The following is a 19,673-nucleotide window of genomic DNA, read 5'->3' as shown; positions in this document are numbered from 1 at the left end:
CATACTCCATTAAATATATCAATCTTCCTTTAAGAAGGATAAACGAGTGTTGAAATTCTGAAGCCGATAAGAGAAGCCAGTCTATACTAACCAGAGAGAAACAGCATTAGGAAATGACTAAGTAGCATTGAGCATAAGGCACCCACGCCTGTAAATAGTCCCATGAATCTTTTTCGAGATACCTTACACACACATTGAAAATTTGAAGCCGATCGAATAAGGCGAATCTGAATTATAAAAGAAAATTAGTAAGAAAGAAAACGAAAATGTTCTTGAGAATATTCCGAAAAATAGGATTCTGGCGCATTTTTAGCATTAAATATGCGGTTATTTAAGGTTCATTTAAAATAGTGTACAATCCTGTAAGTAAAAACATATTAGATTTTATTTTAAATCAAATTTGCTATATTGCAAAAAATGGCCAACTGGCACCAACACAGACCATAAATTAAAACATGCTCCAGTATTTAGGGGTTAAGGTCATCAGAAGAGGCAATGTCTAGGTATTACATGAGGAACAATTTGCTTACTAAAACTGACAAATTACAATTTGCGCATTTTAAAGTGAGTGACAAACTGTGTTCATTAAACCCCACCATTGGTAAAAGTTTGAAGCCAATCAAAAACGCATTGTCCAGTAATTTACGTGATTCCAATGATTCCAAGTTTTATAATAATTTTAGTAACATTTCGAATTTGCTTCTACTCGGACAAAATTTAGAGGATGTTGTCCTCTTTACAGAACGCATCATCAGTACTATTTTATAGCCATTCAAAGGCATTCTTTAATTATTGACTAAAAAATAAATATCACTACTTATTCAAAAAAATTATAAATTGGGACTCATGCCACCCAATAGCAACACGAGCCTTGTGTCCACATAGCCACACCAGTGGCGAAAATTTGAAACTGATGAGATTAGTCCTTCTCCACTTATGACAAGGATCCTAAGATTCCAAGTTTTTCTTCTGTTTACCGCTTCAACAAATACACCTGCACAGAAACGAACTTTTACAGATACTATTTTGGCCTTAAGAGGCAAATTAAAAAATATTTAACGTGATTTAACAGAACGAAAAATTTCTTATTTTTTTTACACATAAAATAATGAAATATGTACTTACAGAAGCTTTCTGCCACTGTCGAATTTCTTGACACTTTTAAAAAAGTATGAAGCTACGGCAGTGAAGGCTTTAGAATTTATTAGAGCCATTCTAAGATGCTTTGGTCACAGGGCATGTGAACATACCAATTGTTCCAATATTAGCCAATCCTAAGTTGCCTCTAATCACATCTAATCAAGCGCCCAAGTGAATAATACACCTACAAGCATTGATATATGTAAACAGTTGTATTAAAAAATAGAATCGAATTTGTTCATTGTCAGCTTAAAGTATCGTACGCCCTGGAAGGTTCTAAAACCTAGATCGTGGCAAGAGTAATCCCTATATACATTCCTAAATGAACCCTACAGAAATCCTAAATATCAATTGTTATAATTATTCCTTGGTATGCTGAATATTCCACATAAAATCATGAGTATTCCTGAATCTTCCTTAGTATTCTGTTTTCCTTATCACATAATTCATGATTTTTTCCTTAATATTCGTATTATTTCGGGACCTCCCTATCATATTAACCAACCCTACTCAACATAAACACTTGTTTGTACAAGTCTATGCTGAGTAGGATTACCTGGAGGGTATTCCGGGGACCAACACCCCACTGCCCGGTCCATGACCAGGCCTAATGTAATTCACATGTGGTTCTAGATATTCTAGTAACCCTGATTGTTTCAAGTTACTAGGACACTCGTGACGACAAGCCCCTTCCCTGACATTCTTGGGTTATCCTGGGCGACTCGTGTATGTTGCTATGTGTGATAGTTGCAGTCACCTGCATGTATGAAAGATGCAATCACCTGCACTAATTTATTTCGAGAAATTCTAGGAACCCCTGAGGTGATAGATAGGAACCCCGAGGTGATAGATCACCCCGTCTAGCCCCCTTGGATTATAACTACCTAAAACTAGTTGTTGTCACCAAGTAGTAATCACTGCTTGCAATCACCTAAACTTGTGTGTCTGTACCCTAATAGTATCCTTATACAGCTTTAACCGAATGGATTTTCTATTACCTGGAGTATACCTGGAGGGTGTTCCGGGGAGAAACGCCACCCACGGCCCGGCCCAAGACCAGACCTCACAGTGGATGAAGGCCTGATCAACCAGGCTGTTACTACCAGTTGCATGCATACCACTGTAGGAACCACAGCCAATGGTCTATTGGTAATCTTCATTATGCATTATGGGAGGCAATTGAACAGTCTTGGGCCCTTGACACTTATTGTATTATCCCTTAGTGTACTCATGGAACCCTGCTTATCATTGGAGGCATGATGTATCTATCTGGCCTGCGTTCCAGGGGTACAGGTCAAGGAACTTCAACCATTTCGAGTAATTTAGGTGCTTTACTGTACTTATACGTGCAGTGAGATTTCTCTGTATATTATCCAGGTCTGCAATTTCGCCTGCCTTGAAAGGGGCCGTTTGTGTACAACCGTACTGTAGCCTGAGAGAACAAGCGATTCGAGGAGAATCATCATTGGCTTTGCATCCCTATTTCTGAAGGTTTTCAATAACCATCCTATCATTTTCCTAACGGATGTGATAGAGACATTGTTGTGATCTTTGAAAGTGAGGTTCTATGACATTATCTCTCCCGTGTCCTTCATATTAGTTTTTCTATGCACTGATTGGTTTGAATTTGTTTTATATTCCGATCCGATTATTTCCTCGAGTTTTCCATTGAACTTCGTATTATTTTCTGGTTAATGTCCACTTGGAGATTTGCAGTGTCCTCAGTAGATGACACTGTCATGTAAATTCTGCAAAGTCAGCAAAGGAGGACACGGTGCTGTGGCTGACATCTCTGTCTATGTCAGATATGAGGATGAGAAAAGGATGGGAGTGAGTACTGTACCTTGTGGAACAGAGCTGTTCACTGTAACTGCATCTGACTTTACTCTGTTTACTATTACTCTTTGTGTTCTGTTTCTTAGGAGGTTATAGATCCATCTAACAATTTTTCCTTTTGGTTACTTATCATAGCATACCACCAAGATTGGAACCAGGGAAATTGAGAGTAAACCCTCGTCGACTCTCAGTTTCTCTTGTTCCGACAACCTCATGAATAAAACACATGAGCAACATCTGATAATGTCTTGGTGGACAATATATCTCTCAGGTAAATATGCCCATATGCTGTACATGTTTTTTTTTAAGTGACAGCACAAATTCTAAGTTCATTTATAATGTCCAAAACCATATATATATATATACTTTTTTTACAAGTCACAGAATATGAGACAGCAAATATTGACAAACGAGAAAATTTTCCCACTATTAAGGCTGAGAAGTAACTTGCAAGGTTTTTGATACGCTCCCAGGAGACTCAAATCCTCCAACCAAAATAAAGTGAAGCAATGTCGTGAGAAGTACTTTAATGGATTAATTTGCTTTGTTTCTCTTTACCTCTGTCCTGCCCAGCATTCCTGTAGGAGAACTGTCAGTAACTTATTTGTTTATATTTAATTATTCAGTTATTTACCTCACAGAGTGGCCCACAGTAAAGTCACCGTCATTCGTGATGAATTGTTAATCATTTATCATTTTTATCCTTAATTACTCAATAATTACCTCATAGAGTGGCTCATAGAAGAGTCACACTTATATATGCTCTGACTACTTTTTTCAGATAAACACAAGCGTTATGGTCTAATTCTCATCCAATAATCAGGACTTCACTATACTGCTTTTAAAAGTTTCCTCTCTTGCATTTTTCCACATAATTTTGTTTACATGCATACCTGGTTTGACTCTGGTGTATTCTTCACTGAAGGCATCCATCTCTATCTTTGAACCTAGAGGAACTGTTGGTACCGATCCAGTGATCTGAGTTTTGACTTGAATGTTGTTGAAAACGTCAAGGCCCTGTGGGAAAATATAATTTTTAAAACTCTGCGAGGTTTGGTTGCAGTGAACACAAAACATTGTGTCAAGACCAATTACATTGTGTTAGGTATATAGGAGAGAATCTAGAAAGGGGACTAATAGTCTAAGATTGGTACTAAGAGGGAATTTTGGAGTCTAGAGGAAGGATTCTAGGTGCCCATGAAGAACAAAGTCAACGTTTCTGAATGAAGGTACGTGTTGAAAGACTAGGATGGAGGCCTAGTTGAAACACATTCATTAGCATCAATATTTATTTATAAATTTTACACTTATATGATATCTTTTCAAAATTATTTGACAATCTGGCAGCACAGCATAAATTATTGTGATTTCGCCGCATATTATTTGTTTTTAATAACACATCGACCGATTCCTACCAAAGCAAGGTGACTCCCCCCCCCCCTAAAAAAAAGAAACACTTTCATCATCACTCACTCCATCAATGTCTTTCCAAAGGCGTGCTGACACTACAGTTAAGAAAAACTGCAACATATCTTCAGAGCACAGGCACTGTACCTCCAACACCAGAACTCCAATCCACGACACAAAATTTAATGTTTAAAGTCAAGGTGCTCGTTAATAATTAATACATCTAGAAGAGACAATGAGTTTTGATCAAACGCAACAAAAAAATTCACGGAATGAGCTAGACTCTTAATTTGGCAAGGAAATGGTTTATATCTGTATTGTTAGACATTAGATATAAAATGTCATCAACATATCTGCATCACTTAGCTCTAATGAGAAGGATTTTGTTAAGGAGTCTTCTTTCAATATATTCCATGTACATGGAATATGGAATATTTTGAAACAAGATTACTTAACAAGATCGTTCCCAATAGAGCTAAGTGGTACAGATATGCCGATGATTCTTGAACAAAATAACTCTCTGCCTTTTCTTAATGTATTAATTATTAAGGAGAACCATGAACATATATTCAAAATTTACAAAAAACAATATATAACCGTTTTTCTGTACACTATTATTCTTCATATTATGATAGAGTAAACTTTATGCATTCTCATTATTGTTTTTGAGAGCTTTGCAACCCAGAGTTCAAAGATGAAGAAATTTTGAAGATTTATGAAATAGCTAATCATCTAAAATTCCTAAAATACTTAACTGATAATCTTTTAAAATTGCTATAAATACTTTTACATAACAAATAGGACAGTCTCATTTAACTCAAAAAAGTTGATTCTCCCTTTCCATGAAAACTTTATTAATATACCTTCTCTACTTAAGAATTTTAAAAACAAAGTTGTATATAAAAATCCCGATACAGAAAAAAAATTTTGATTAAAAATTAATCAAGAAATGCCGAATATTTTGCCTAAAATGTGACAGAGTTTATTACGTTCAAGCTAAGAATACAACAACGTAAATATAAACATTAAAAGTGGACAAGAGTCTAATGCTTTGTTTATGCAAGTAAGAGATTTTAAACATCCTATTGATTTTCAAAAGGGTGAGAAAGTTGTTTCAAGTAAGTCCATGGTTGAGAGAAATATAACAGAAACATGTTTCATAAAAAATAGTTTTGAAATTAATAGAGTAGTATTGGTTTAGGATTATACAAATTACATTAATTTATTATTAATCAAATTTGGGAAGAATTTAAGACATATTAGACAAGTTAAAATCTTAAAGCTTTGGTAGAACATATGTCTGACAGGTCCTTGACCACCTCTCCCGCATCATGAAACAGGTTCAGGTGTAGAATGTTAATCGGGAGGTGTAATCTCACCCTAAATATGCTTTCTGATTATCTTTAATTTTACAGTTCCTTGATAATGTGGGAAATCTCGAATGCTCTTGGAAATTCGCTGATTTCACTGTGGATGTTTTGCACTCGTTCGTGGTTACAATGCTATATATACTGCTTGTGGAGGCTAGTACACCAAACGGGGGAGTAGAATGAAATTAGCTCTGAGGCACCCAATCCATGTCCTCGGATCATGGTACAACACCTAGCTCTGTTGGGTGCGTGATCTTTGTAGGATTGTATGGTTCCGTGGGTTAGAGCATCGTGAAATTTTCGTTCACCATGAGGTGGACTAAAACAACACGGGTTCGATCCTCCGGCTAGTCGCAGTGTAGCTATTGATATATATATATATATATATATATATATATATATATAGATATATATATATATATATATATATATATATATATATATATACACACACATTATTATGCCACATTAAAATATTTTTTGCGATGAGCAGTAAAACACACAGAAAGGCTTGAGACGTTTAAGAAAATTGGAATGGATAACTAAAAATTTTGATAACTCAAAATCTTGATTTCTGATCTCATTACAACTGTCTTAATTTCACTTACTTCAAAATGTTGCTGGATAACAACATGGTGACCTGTCTGGGGAAAATCCACCTCCGCGGTACGATTCAGTACGCCACCTATGAAAATAAGAAATAATGTTCTATACATTATTTAAGACTCATTCTTATCTGGAGAAAAACAAGTATTACATTGTTTGACATAATGATACTCTGAAAGCCCAAGACTTAACCCAAGAATTTTGCGTCAAGCCCTCAGCTGTGGGGGCTTGACTTCCTTAACACCAGAAGGTATAGTAATATCTAAAAGTACTTTCACCTTCTTCATTACTCAGAATAGGATTCATCTCTTTTGCCAGGGACTGTCAACCATTGTTATTTCCCACTGTTATTTCCTTCGTGCCTTCCTAACATTCCTGTCTCTGTAACGGCATGGTGTAGTGTCTGTCTCGTGCAATGCAATGTTTCTTTTCCAGGATATTCAGGGTGCAGCAGTGAGGGTAGTCACGCTGTATCTAGGATCAGAAGGACCAGGATTTGCATATGCCTCTACAATCTACTTACGTAACTTGCTTATCTCTTTTCAGCCTGGGTGGGCTGAAGTGACTGAACTCCACAAGGCCTCTCACATAATTTGATTCGTCTCAGCATCTTTATCTGACCTCTCCAAGATTCGAAGACCACCAAACCCTCAGGAAGAATTTATACTTCTTAGGAGCGAGGTAAAAGTTCTCTCCTTACTTTGTTCACTAAGAGATTGGGCTTAATAATTGTGGAAAATACTGTACATTTCCCAAAAATACAGTGTATTTTGTATGTAAATTAGTGAAATATATTGTAGTTAATAAAAATTAATTCGTAAATAAAAAAGGAACCAGCGATAGCGTTAGCATCACTTGGAGGGGGAAGAGGCGATGTTCTGAACTGCACAAGACAGATGTTAGTGAAAATCGGAAGAATTTCCGTCCCTCTGGAAGTTAAACTGTGTTTACAACCTCTCAGATAGGAGCAGAAATTGTTGTAGGTACAGTCCTGCAGAATGTGAGAAACCAACAATTGGACAGGACTGAAATTAGATGGGAAAAGAGATAATAAGTACACCATCCACCAGATAAGTAATGTCTTTATATTTTGAAATTTCTGGCCACTAGTTTCTTCATATTTTAGGCAGGGGGTTGCGTATGACACACCAAGTAATTTCCAGACAAATTGGTGAGTGTTATTAATATAAATTCTCCTTCTGATATATAAATGTATATATATTCATTAACTCAATTGAACATACAGTCCATATAATTTATATTAATAGTTTACCAGAATTACTGGTGATATTTATTTCATTGAAATTAATATAGGTCCAGAGTGACTTGTGGGATTGTATGAGGGTAGTAGTTCGAAGGGAGACATTCTCTGGTGACCTAGGTCTCTCAAAATATTCTACGTACCACAGAGTTGTAACAATTGGTAAGAAATAATTATCTTTGTTACTTTTATTAAATTACTGGTATTTATCTAATGAAGTTCATCCAGGTAATTTTAATTTTCCATAATAATCTTGTGCAAGGTAGGTAGGGACCTGACTGATATAGGGTTATTATAAGGTGAAATGAATAATATATAGAGCTGGCCAAATGTTATTTTCCACTTGCTGTGCTACCGTTGTGCCAGCCCAAGCTACATTCAATAACCATTTATTCTGGATCATTCAGCCTGGTAATGAACCAGGTGCTATCAAGGACATCATATTGATAAGTAAACAACTAGGTGTAATATTGACAGCCACCTGTGGAGGAAGAGTTCACCAGAAGTGTTCACGTGGAGAAGCTGGTGGGCTCTAGATGGCAAGGATGACATTAATTAACAGAGATTGTCAGGTATATACTTTGCACACAAAATCCTACAGACATTTGAATGGATCTCGACTTGAAGTGTAGAGTCATAGCTGATGGTTGTTCATACAATTCTGTCAGAGAAAGTGCAGTCATTGAACCCTTCCTATTGTATGCCTCGTACCTAAGTGAGACAGCTCTAGGCCTGCTAATTGTCACAAAATCAGTTCGAGTTGCCTTCCATTCTTCTATTTATCCAATGACTGTCGTTCAGTGTGATTTATCAGGAGTTCCTAGACTATACTAGCTTAAAAGAATAAAAACAAATGTACTATGAATGCTTCTGGTGCTGAGGGAATGGGCAGTAGGGTGACTGGTGGTGACTGTCAGAAACTAGTCACAGAAAGTGCAGTCTGTAAAACCATGAAGTTGTAAGCCTTGTAGCTCAATTGTACAGCTGAATCGACGAGTTTGGCTTAAGAAGCAAGGGTCATTTCTGCTAAATAAGCAGACTGAAATTTAGTTTATGGAATAAATTTGAGAAAAATCAATCAGAACATAATGAAAAAATATGCATCATACATTTTAACAAATGTTAAATAAACTTAAACAGACGTAACTGGAGTCTACCTAGAGAATGTTTCGTTGGTCAACGCCCCCGCAGCTCAGTCCATGACTTGGTGGACCTCTTCAAGGGGGGGGGGGGCTCCTTGGCGCAGTGAAGAGGTTCTTGGTCTGAGGAATTAGACCTGTTGGTCTCCTTCCTCATACCAAACCTAATTACCCCCCAATTCCCCCTTCCCTATCCCATCCTCCCCACCCTACCTTTTCCCTTTCCTCCTCCTCCTCCCCGTCCCTCCCTTATTCCCTTCCTCTTTTTTGCCTGCAGGATTCCTCCCACAGGCATGCTGGTTTCTAGGTAGGGGGAAGGGTACCGGGGTCCATCCCATTCCGTTGAGGTTCTTGGCGGTGGCGTAGTTAGTCGTGGAATCTGGATTGCCTGGGGAGGTCCCGATCCCTCTCCAGTATCCTGGAGGGTGGCTTTGGGTGTCTTTTGGGCGACGGGTGTATCTCTGATCTCTGGAAGCCGCCTTTTGCATTCTGGGGCTGGTGGCCGAAGGAGGTATGCTTTGTGGCGGATATCCGGCCGCCCTCTCTTTTGTCCACCGAGGTAGCTCGGCAGATGTGTGGTTGCTATCCCGGATTGCTCGTTTACTGGCGTGAAGGGTAGGGTATGGCACGGGTTCCATGCTGCATCTGCGCTACTTGCAGTGCTGAGGTCCTCTTGGGCACAGAGGGAGATTTCCAGCTCTTTCATTCCTCCTAGGAACTATTCCTCCCTGCTCCCCCCTTTTTTTATTCTTTTTTTTATTTTTATTTTATTTTCTTCTTTTTTTTCTTAAAAATGAAAAGAAAAGAAGTAAGCTAACCATGGAGAACCCAATTCATGCACCTACTACCCCCAGGGCCCTTCTTGATACCGCACCCCTTTCTGACCCTGCCTCATTTTTTGACCACTCCTCGGACACTCCTGATGCCCCTGTACCTCTTGTTGGTGCTGTTTCCTCACCCACTTTAGGTATCGAGGTTTCGATTGACTCCTTCAATTTATCTGACCTCCCCTCTCCATTGACTATGCTTCCGGCCTCTCCCTCTATGGTGCGGCAATTTTCGAATCGCCAGCCCGTCTCACATCGGACCAACTCTGGTCTCACTCCTAAACCCCAACGACGATTGCCTGATGATGATACTTCACCACCACCTCGTTCTTCTCAGAAAAAATCAACACGTCAAGCACTCCCTTTCCATGCTCAGTTTCGGAATGCACAATGGAGTAAATTCTTTACGACCGACTTCCTCTACTGCCTATGTTTCTGACCATAGTATTAGCAAGGCGCTCCTCTGCCATGTCAGTAGAGATATTTCCTTTCATGCTCTGAAGAGCAGTATGCGCATCATCACTGTCCAGAATGCTACCCAAGCTCATGATCTTTCTTTCTTTCACATATCGATACTATTCCTGTCACTATCGAAAAATGTCATTCCTTCAATTCTTGTAGTGGTACTGTCATAATGCCCCATTCCATAGTCCAACAGATTTTTCAGACATGTGGCAATGACATTCTTGAACAGCTGGAACTCCAAGATTTCCCAATCCTCGAGGTAGACACTTATATCCTTCCTGCCCGTGGGCAGAAACGATACCCTTGCAATGTGGCTTGATTAACTTTTGACAGCCGTGAATTCCCGTCTCCTGTTTATGTAGCAGAACATCGGTTACAAGTTTGAAAGGTGATCCCTACACAACAACAGTGTAGAAATTGCTGGCGCTTTGGTCACCCAGCAAAATATTGCAGATCTATAGCCGAATGCCCAGTCTGTGGTGCCGATGACCATTCTAATATGACTTTCAGTCGACCTCCCTCTTGTTTTAATTGTCATGAAGCTCACCCTTCGTACTCTCGCCGTTGCCAGGGTCTACTTAAATGAGCGTGAAATCCAATGCCTCAAAGAGGCAGAAGGTCTCCCTTATGCTATGGCAGTTTCTCATCTCCGCCTCCAAGGGAGACTACCCCGTGTTTCTTATACTCGTGTTTCAAAATGTTCCCCCACTGGGGTTCATCTTCTGCAGCCTCCTCTGTGGTTACCCCTCCAATAGTCACTCCTGTATCTAATTCTTTTGCTGTCCAGGGCTCAGACGTCCCTACTTTGACACATAGTCTGTTCTGATATCTCTGAGTTCTCCTTCACAAGCCCCGGTATTGACAAGACCCCGTACGACACCTTCTACCAATCGCCCTTCTACTTCTCAGAAGTCCAAAAAATCCACTTTGCTCAAATCTTCTTGGCACCCTCCTTCCCTTCTTCCACCTTCACATTTTACTTTTCCAATCTCTGTACCTGGTTCTTCCCCTCTCACTGGCTCTATTACAAGTGTCGAGGTTCACCCTCCTCCTCGTTCTGTGCCTTCCTCCCCTGTCCCCTCCCAAGTTTCTCCCTCTTCTGCTGCCTCCCAGGTTTCTGCTTCTTTTGTCCCCTCCCACACTTCTTCTCCAGTTCCCAACATGCTTTTGTCCGCCCCTACTTTAGTATAGTCCATTACTTTCCCAATCTTTACTCACCTTCCTCCTTCTATCTCCAATATTGTCTCCCATACAACATCTTTTAATTCAGAAATACTTGAATCTATTTCAGAATATATTGCAGTGACTAAACCTTCAATGGACACTGATTCACCTCCTGTTCCTTCTCTTCCCTCTCCTCCATCTACACATCCCCATTCTTCGCAACACTCCGTTCCTTCGCTGCTTGAACATTTTCCGATGCCACCGCATGTAGACTTTTCTAACCCCTCTAGTCCATGGGTGCCCTTACCTGCGAATTCCTGGTATTTTCCTCGTTGCCAATCATGGCCTATTTACAGTGGAATATCCACAGCCTCAGGGGTAATTGGGATGAGCTTCAGATGTTGCTTTCCCGGTTTTCCTCTGTTGGTGTTTGCTTACAAGAGCCAAAATTACACTCAGCTGTTTTCCAACCCATCTCAGGCTATAATTTATTGCATTCTTCGATCCTTTTTCAGATGGGACCTTTAATGAAAGTGCCCTTCTCCTACGCAATGATATTCTATACCATCAACTATTTGTTCATACCTCACTGCATTACACTGCAGCCCGTATCCACTTGAATAAGTGGTTTACAATATGGTCTTTGTATCTTTTCCTTTCTCGGGCATTATCTATCTCAGATTTTGCCTTTCTTGTTTCATCCTTACTGCCACCACTTCTGCTACTTGGCGATTTTAATGCCCACCATTTCCTCTGGGGGGGTCTCATTGTGACTCACGTGGCATTCAATTGGAGACTTTTCTCGCTTCTCATCCCCTCCATGTCTTAAATACGGGTACTCCCACCCATTTTGATCCTCGTACTCATACTCTCTCTTGCATCGATCTCTCGGTCTGCTCTTCCTCCACTGCACTAGACTTTGCCTGGTCTGTTCTACTGGACTGACATGACAGTGATCACTTTCCAATCATTCTTACTTCTCCTTCATATTCACCACCTCTTCGTAGCCCTCGCTGGCAATTTGATAGAGCAAACTGGGACCTTTACTCGTAGCTATCTTCTTTTAGTGAGGTTCCTTCTTCATCCTCCATTGATGAACTTTTACACCTCTTCTCGACATCAGTTTTAACCACAGCTTCTCATTCCATCCCCCAAAGTTCAGGCAGGCATTCTCAGAAGTGTGTGCCATGGTGGTCTCCTGCTTGTGCTCGGGCAGTACATTTGAAACGCGATGCACGGGGCAGGTATCAGTACAATAGAACCACAGAGAGACTTCTTGATTTTAAGCAGAAGCGAGCGGTTGCTCGCCGTGTCATCCGTGACGCTAAATGCACCTGCTGGCGAGATTATGTTTCCACCATCACCTCGGCTTCCTCTGTGAGTACAGTCTGGAAAAAAGTACAGAAACTGAGTGGTAAATACTCTCCTGACCCGGCTCCTGTTCTGAAGGTTGCCGGTGTTGATATAGAAAACCCTCTTGACGTTGCCATTGAAACTGGCAATCATCTGGTTCGTATTTCTCAGTGGCTCCATCTATGCCCTCGTTTCTTTCCTCAAAGTCTGCCAGAGAGTTAGCATCCTTGGACTTTTCTTCTCTCACTGAAGAACCGTATAATGTGCATTTTACACTTCAGGAACTGGAGGCGACACTCTCAGCTTGCCGATCATCGGCAGCTGGGCCTGACGACATTCATATTCGGATGTTACAACATTTACATCAATCAGCCCTTGTAGTCCTCTTACACCTCTTCAATCTTATTTGGTCACAAAGAGTTCTACCCCCGCTGTCGAAATCTGCCATTGTTCTCCTTTTCCCCAAACCGGGTACTACGGGACATGATGCCTTCCACTATCGTCCCATTGCTCTTACCAGTGCATTTTGCAAAGCGATGGAACGTCTGGTAAATCGACATTTAATGTGGTATTTAGAGACACACAACAGTCTCTCCACTAGTCAATATGGCTTTCATAAGGGCCGTTCTACCATAGACCCTTTACTACACTTGGATACGTATGTTCGTAATGCCTTCGCGAATAACCACTCAGTTGTTGCCATATTTTTTGACCTTGAGAAGGCATATGATACAACTTGGAGGTATAATATTTTGGCCCAAGCCCACTTCTTAGGCCTCCGAGGCAATCTACCATCCTTCCTTTAAAACTTTTTAAGTGACAGACATTTCTGTGTTCAGGTTAATAAGGTGCTCTCCCCGGACTTTGTCCAAGCTGAGGGTGTCCCCCAGGGATGTGTTCTGAGCACAACACTTTTTCTCCTTGCTATAAATGATTTCGCAGCAGTGTTTCCGGACAGTGTCGTGCGAGGACATTTACTACTGAATTGTATGCTATTCTTGCAGCACTTCTCCGTATTGCATCTATGCCTGTGTCATCATTTGTGGTTGTCTCAGACTCCCTTAGTGCTCTTCAGGCTATACGAAAATTTGATGCACCTCACCCCCTAGTCCTCCGTATCCAACTTTGACTATGCTGTATCTCTACCAAACATAAAGATATTGTTTTTTGTTGGGTCCCTGGTCATGTTGACGTACAGGGCAATGAACAGGCAGACACTGCTGCGCGGTCAGCAGTACATGACCTACCAGTTTCATATAGAGGTGTTCCATTTACAGACTATTTTGCTGTAATAGGTACCCACCTTCACACCCGTTGGCAACAACGTTGGTCTAATCTACTCAGTAACAAACTTCATTCTATTAAGCCGAGTATAGGTTACTGGCCGTCTTCTTGTCACCAGTGTTGAGGTTGGGAGACTACTCTCTCCCAACTTTGCATTGGCCACACTCGTCTTACTCATGGGTATCTCATGGAGAGGTACCCTGTTCCTCTCTGTGAGACGTGTCATGTTCCAGTATCGGTTAGCCACAGTCTGTTAGACTGCCCTCTCTATCAACGAGCATGCAGAATTTACCTCCAACATCGTATGTGCTCTACTACTCTCTCTTTACCTTCCCTTCTTGCTGATGGACCCTCCTTTAATCCTGACTCTCTCATTGGCTTCTTGACAACAACTGACTTACTCCACAAACTCTGATGATGATACCTTTTGCACTCCCCTCAGCCCATTCTACCTCAATCTTTTGCTACCCTCCACCCCTGCACTATCCACTGCCTCGCTGTTCTCCATAACCTACTAATTATCCTTCTCCCTTTTGCCACCTGATACCCCTGCTTCCTTCCTGCCCTGCAGCGCTGTATAGTCCTTGTGGTTTAGCGCTTTTCTTTGATAATAATAATAATAATAATAATAATAATAATAATAATAATTGACTTGGTGGATCAGGGCCTAATCAATCAGGCTGTTACTGCTGGCCACACAGTCTTGGGCCCTGGACACTTATTGTGTTTTCTCTTAGTGCACTAATGGCGCTCCTACTTTTCGTTGGGGCTATGTTGCACTGTCTGCCCAGTCTTTTACTATTGTAGGGAGTGACTTCTGCGTACAGATTTGGCACCATTGCCTCTAGGATTTTCTAGGTGTAGATTATGATGAATCTCTCTCACCTGCACTCCACTGAGTGCAGATCAAGTGACTCCAAGTGTTCCCGGTAATTAAGGTGTTCGACAGAACTTATATGTGCAGTAAAGGTTCTCCGTACATTCTCCTGATCTGCGATTTCACCTTGAATGGAGATGTTAGTACACAACAGTATTCCAGCCTAGAGAGAACAAGTAATTTAAATGGATCATCATTGGCTTGGCATCCCTTGTTTTAACATATTTTGTAGAATTTGGCGAAATAAATTATTTTAGGTTAGGCTAGTGAGGATTTTAAGATAGGCTTCGTATAAAAAATATATTTTTTTACATCACATTCAAAAAAAATTTTTTACTTGTCAATCTGTAGAAAAACTATAGTGAAAAGCCCAACTTTTAAGCGAGTTCTGCCTAATTAACCAATTACGAATATTAGGCACGGCATATATACAAAATAAATGCAAGATAAGCCATAGGGAAATGGAAATCTTCAGCTCAAGATATTTCACATGTCTATGTGTCATCAAGAGCATCAACAGCAGGATTGAGGATAAGTTTCCTCAACGTAAAGGTAGCTCATTGAGACCAGTTATTTTCCCTCATTTTCTGAAAGTAACCACAAAGGGAGTTGAATGATTGCTCTAGGCCTTTCAAGTTTTAATCAACACATCATTAGGAGCTTGCAATGTTGCAGAAATGAGTAGGAAGTCCAGGCAGATTCAAGGCAACAACTCTCTCCAGAATTCATACAGGAGTTCATCTTATGACTATGTACAGTAGCCTAAATTATAAAAGAATCAAGTTTAAACAGTCCAAAACTATCTAGTACAGTGGGCGTTTATCATGTTTTATAATTTCTGGTTCTAAATTATTTCTTTCCAGCCAAGAGGAACAACATTTCTTACTGAAATTAAATAATATAGGTTACAAAAAAGAAGTAGACAACATTATATACGTTACATTTCGCTAATACGAGGAGCCATAATAATCCTGCCGAGAATGATTGGATATGAAAAGAAATTTTTTGGAAAATTTCCACACCATTCACAGGGAAAAGAAGAAGCCATACTTATGAAGACAGAAGTGATGCCATATTTATATTAGAAAGTTTCTCACAAAGAGTTGTAGAACAGGGACGGGGGGTTACGAGAGGAGGTAGTAGGTGTTACAGCCACTTGTGATTTATGAAAAAAACACGATTCTTTTAATACTGGACACAATAGGCATTGCTCTGCTTCTATTCATATAAATACCTTATAAAAATACACGAATTACACACAGAGAAGCACACGTAAAAGAATTATTCAGATACACATTTTTTTACTCAGTTAACACGCTGCTTTTTGGAACTTCACTAATAACCAGTGAGTAACTTTTCAATAATTAAATCATAAGATCATACTTCCAATATCTGAGTCACGTAAACACCAATGGTATAAATATGAAATGTTATTACACACTATGGTAGAGTCCATTATTACACAGCGATATGGTTATATGGTAATGCTATTTGGTTATATGGAAATATGATTATATGTTAAAATACATAAATATAATAGTATGGGAACATGGTTATACGATAATAAGAAAACGAATAAAGGAAAAAGTATCCAAAGATCCTAAAACATACCTGTAGTAGAAAACCCATTTGCGGAAATATCAATTGGTTTTGCGAAGAGCCAGGCAATGCCAGAACCAAGAGATGTAATACTTTGAACATCGTAGCCAATTTGTGATGATATTCTTGAAATGGCTGTGTAGCTACGACCCTCTGCTGTCAGCACATAGGCATGAAGATCAGAGTCTTCCAGCTCGACACCATTGATATTGCCAATAACCTTTCCAATCACACGCAGCGGTTCATCTACAAATATACAATATTTTTTCCTATGCAGTTTATTAAAAGAAAATAATATTATTTTCAACTCCATCAACAATATAGTACAAATTCATCCTCATATACAAATATCCTATTCCCTGATTTCTGTATGATGCCGATTTTTAAATAAAATAAAGGAATATTAGGAATTCCATTACATAGATAACTATAAGAAATATTCCCAAATAAATCTGTAATTATTAACTTTTAAAATATCTAATATTTTGTCTGTAATTAATACCCCGGTATGTCTGTCAGATGATTCCGTATGCATACTTTGCTATTACAGAAAGAAACAATATGTGGATAACTTACATTACACACAGCTAGATTTGAAAGTTCTATTCTCAATGTCTGGCCTGAGCCCAGGCTTTCTGTTGACTTCCTGATCACTCAGGTTGTTGCTGGCAGCTGCCTGCCAGCAACAGCCTAGCTCTATTGCTCACTTAATATATTATAGTGTAAATGGGTTATCAGGCATTTATATGCGTCTGAAAGTGAAAAAAAAGCAATGTTTCACTTTACAGCGATTTTCACTTTACAGCAGCAGCCTGAAACTTATCCTGCTGTATAAGTGGGGCCCTCCTGTATAAAAAAATCGAAGAAGGGGATAAAACGGAATTAATACGGAGGAAAATGTAAAGATACAGGAAATAAAGATTGGTACCCTAGGAGGTATTGTAGTGAAAATATAATCAACAAGAATCTTTAACAAAAAAACTTGCAGATTTTATTTACCCCCATTTGTAGCAATCGTCTATCTTTGGAGAAAAAAACTTATTAATATAACCTGTTGCTTCCATGAAGCATTCGAATGATTTTGGAAAAATATATTAATATAATTTAATCATCACTATATGACTTTCCTTATCAGTTATTACTACAAATTTCAGTTTTGTTTATGTTCTTAAGCCCATCTATCTTTACATTAGTAATGCTGGTCTAAAAATTTTATGTAGAATTACCATGTATTATACATACCATTGTCTTCAATAACATATTTTAATTATTTAACCATTCTCCTCAAGACATTGACTATGGTAACCAATAATTTTCGTTCATCTTTTTCAAAAAAAAAAAAAAATAAGCCCAAAACATATTCATAAACAGTACATACAAAAATTAATGTATCAGCCATTGCTTCCTAATAATATGCAAATATTAAAAGTAAGTCGAAAACATTTTCTAGAATAAGGAAATGTGATCAGGGAGACTGACGCTGACCTCAGAGTGTCGTGTTAATTTACTAGAAAGGCGACTTTTATTTGTAGTGCTGTGAAAATTTTGATGTTTCCTCAATCAAAGATAAGGTCCAGGGATCACCGAAGCGATAGTGTAAAGATCCATAGCTTGCCCCTGGTGACGAAGGTTTTTATTTTTGTTGTAGAAAGACTGGCTGGTGATATAGGATATTACAAACTGTTTTTACCAGGTGGAGAAAATCCAGTACTTGAGTTTAACTCCTGAAGCAAATTGAAAAGGAGTCTAGACTAAAGAGAGGTTTGGGCTCATTTTGAGGACAAAGAAAGGTAATCCCTGAGCACCATAACAGACCAGAGGACTGAACTGATAGGAAAACTCACGTTTATAGTCATCAGGAAACCAGTGACCACTGCAGGTTCTGTTCTTGAGAAAGAAATTTAATTTAAGTGTGAGTGTGATCAGGATTTCCGTTTGAGAGAAAGTTAACAACCGTACACACTCGTTCACTTAAAGCATTCCCATCATTTGAGCTAAGTACATACATTTCGCCACCAGTGACTACTCTACAGAGATCACAAAGAAACGAGTTCATATAGTGACATGAGTCAGGTGACAAGCTGCGAGAGGTTAGTAACAGTAGTTTCTTAGCTATCTATCAGGACTGAAGAAGCCACTCTTCGCATTACGTTTCATTGCATAAATATCTTGAAATGTAAATAAATGTATTTTTCCACATCTCTGTCGCTATCAACACACAATATACTTTTAGTTATCAAACACAGTATTAGTGATGGACATTTAATACAGAAATTTCTTACCCTTAACTACACAGTTAATGCCGTTGCCAAAATATTCTTCTTTACAACTACAGCAAAAGCCAGGTGAGTAGTCAGTGCAGACTGCGCTGGAATGGCAAATGGATCCTCCCACAGCACAGGACTGGGGTTCATTTCCTAGGCCTTTGCTTTCACTAGTACCAATATCTGGAGACTGGACATTTTGTTCTAAACTTAACTGTCCTACTCGGAACATCCAGACTCCTGGTTTATCACAGTTGCTCAGTCTGTAATGACATTATGAAAACTCAAAATTAAAAATATTGTCATGAAACGTCTTGGCGAATTATATGAAAAATATTACATGAATGAAATAAATGGATCAGATTAGGGTGATCATGATAGGTTTTCTCCAGGTTATGTAAGATTCGTCATGAAGCGGGATAAGTGTTTCCTGGCGCTAGTCTTAGTTATATGATGACCCACCATTGGAGTTTTTAGTCATTTGATCGAGGCCTTCCACCGGCTTACTGGTCATTCCCTTCATAAATTAATAATTATGTTGTTATAGGTTTCCCACGTCTCCTACCACAGTATGTTAAAAAGAATATTACGAAATCTAAGGAAAAATACAATGCAAAAAATATCTAGAAGGTCACAAAGCTTTCATTTTCGAATTTGACTTTTAAAGCAGGTTATTTTATATGCATATTTTATATATAAGAGCTAACCGAAAACCTTAAAGCATATAAGAATATTGTTTGCTTACAGTAAAATATATAATTAAAGACATCTTTCAAATTAATTTTTCTCTCACAGAGAAACATTGCCAGTTTCCCATTTCTGTTAAGGCTCTGATGGCCTATTATGAATGCATCCAACCACATATCACACCTGTGGAGAAATTTTCTCCAGGAGGGGGGTATCAGCCCCCTTCAGCCCCTTTCAGCCCTGAGGGGCCCAGCCCTCTCAGAAAGGGCAAGCGTCTTGTTTACTGCTACAGTGAGTAATTGATCGCAGATGCAGTACGAGTATGCGACGTGGTCAAGCGACCACTACTCCTTGCAGTCCAGTGTTGCAGAGTATATTTTAATAAGAGACAGTA

The 19,673-nt window shown here is 39.2% G+C and overlaps 1 protein-coding gene across 6 annotated transcripts in view; it reads right to left on the bottom strand.

Moving 5' to 3' along the window:
* Positions 1–19,673, bottom strand: part of Ndg (Nidogen) — a 211,029-nt gene that overhangs the window by 114,436 nt on the left and 76,920 nt on the right. For all 6 annotated transcript variants that reach the window (XM_070089510.1, XM_053782899.2, XM_070089511.1 and 3 more), the window contains exons 6-9: positions 18,611–18,855; positions 16,341–16,574; positions 6,362–6,438; positions 3,870–3,993 (exon numbers count right to left, since the gene is read on the bottom strand). In XM_070089510.1, the coding sequence (XP_069945611.1) occupies positions 3,870–3,993; positions 6,362–6,438; positions 16,341–16,574; positions 18,611–18,855 (680 nt within the window). The remainder of the gene's footprint in view (positions 1–3,869; positions 3,994–6,361; positions 6,439–16,340; positions 16,575–18,610; positions 18,856–19,673) is intronic.

The sequence above is a fragment of the Cherax quadricarinatus genome, chromosome 28 (assembly GCF_038502225.1).
Source record: "Cherax quadricarinatus isolate ZL_2023a chromosome 28, ASM3850222v1, whole genome shotgun sequence".
Taxonomy (NCBI): domain Eukaryota; kingdom Metazoa; phylum Arthropoda; class Malacostraca; order Decapoda; family Parastacidae; genus Cherax; species Cherax quadricarinatus.
Note: the sequence above shows the minus strand (reverse complement) of the source record. Positions and strands in the feature narration are given on the sequence as shown.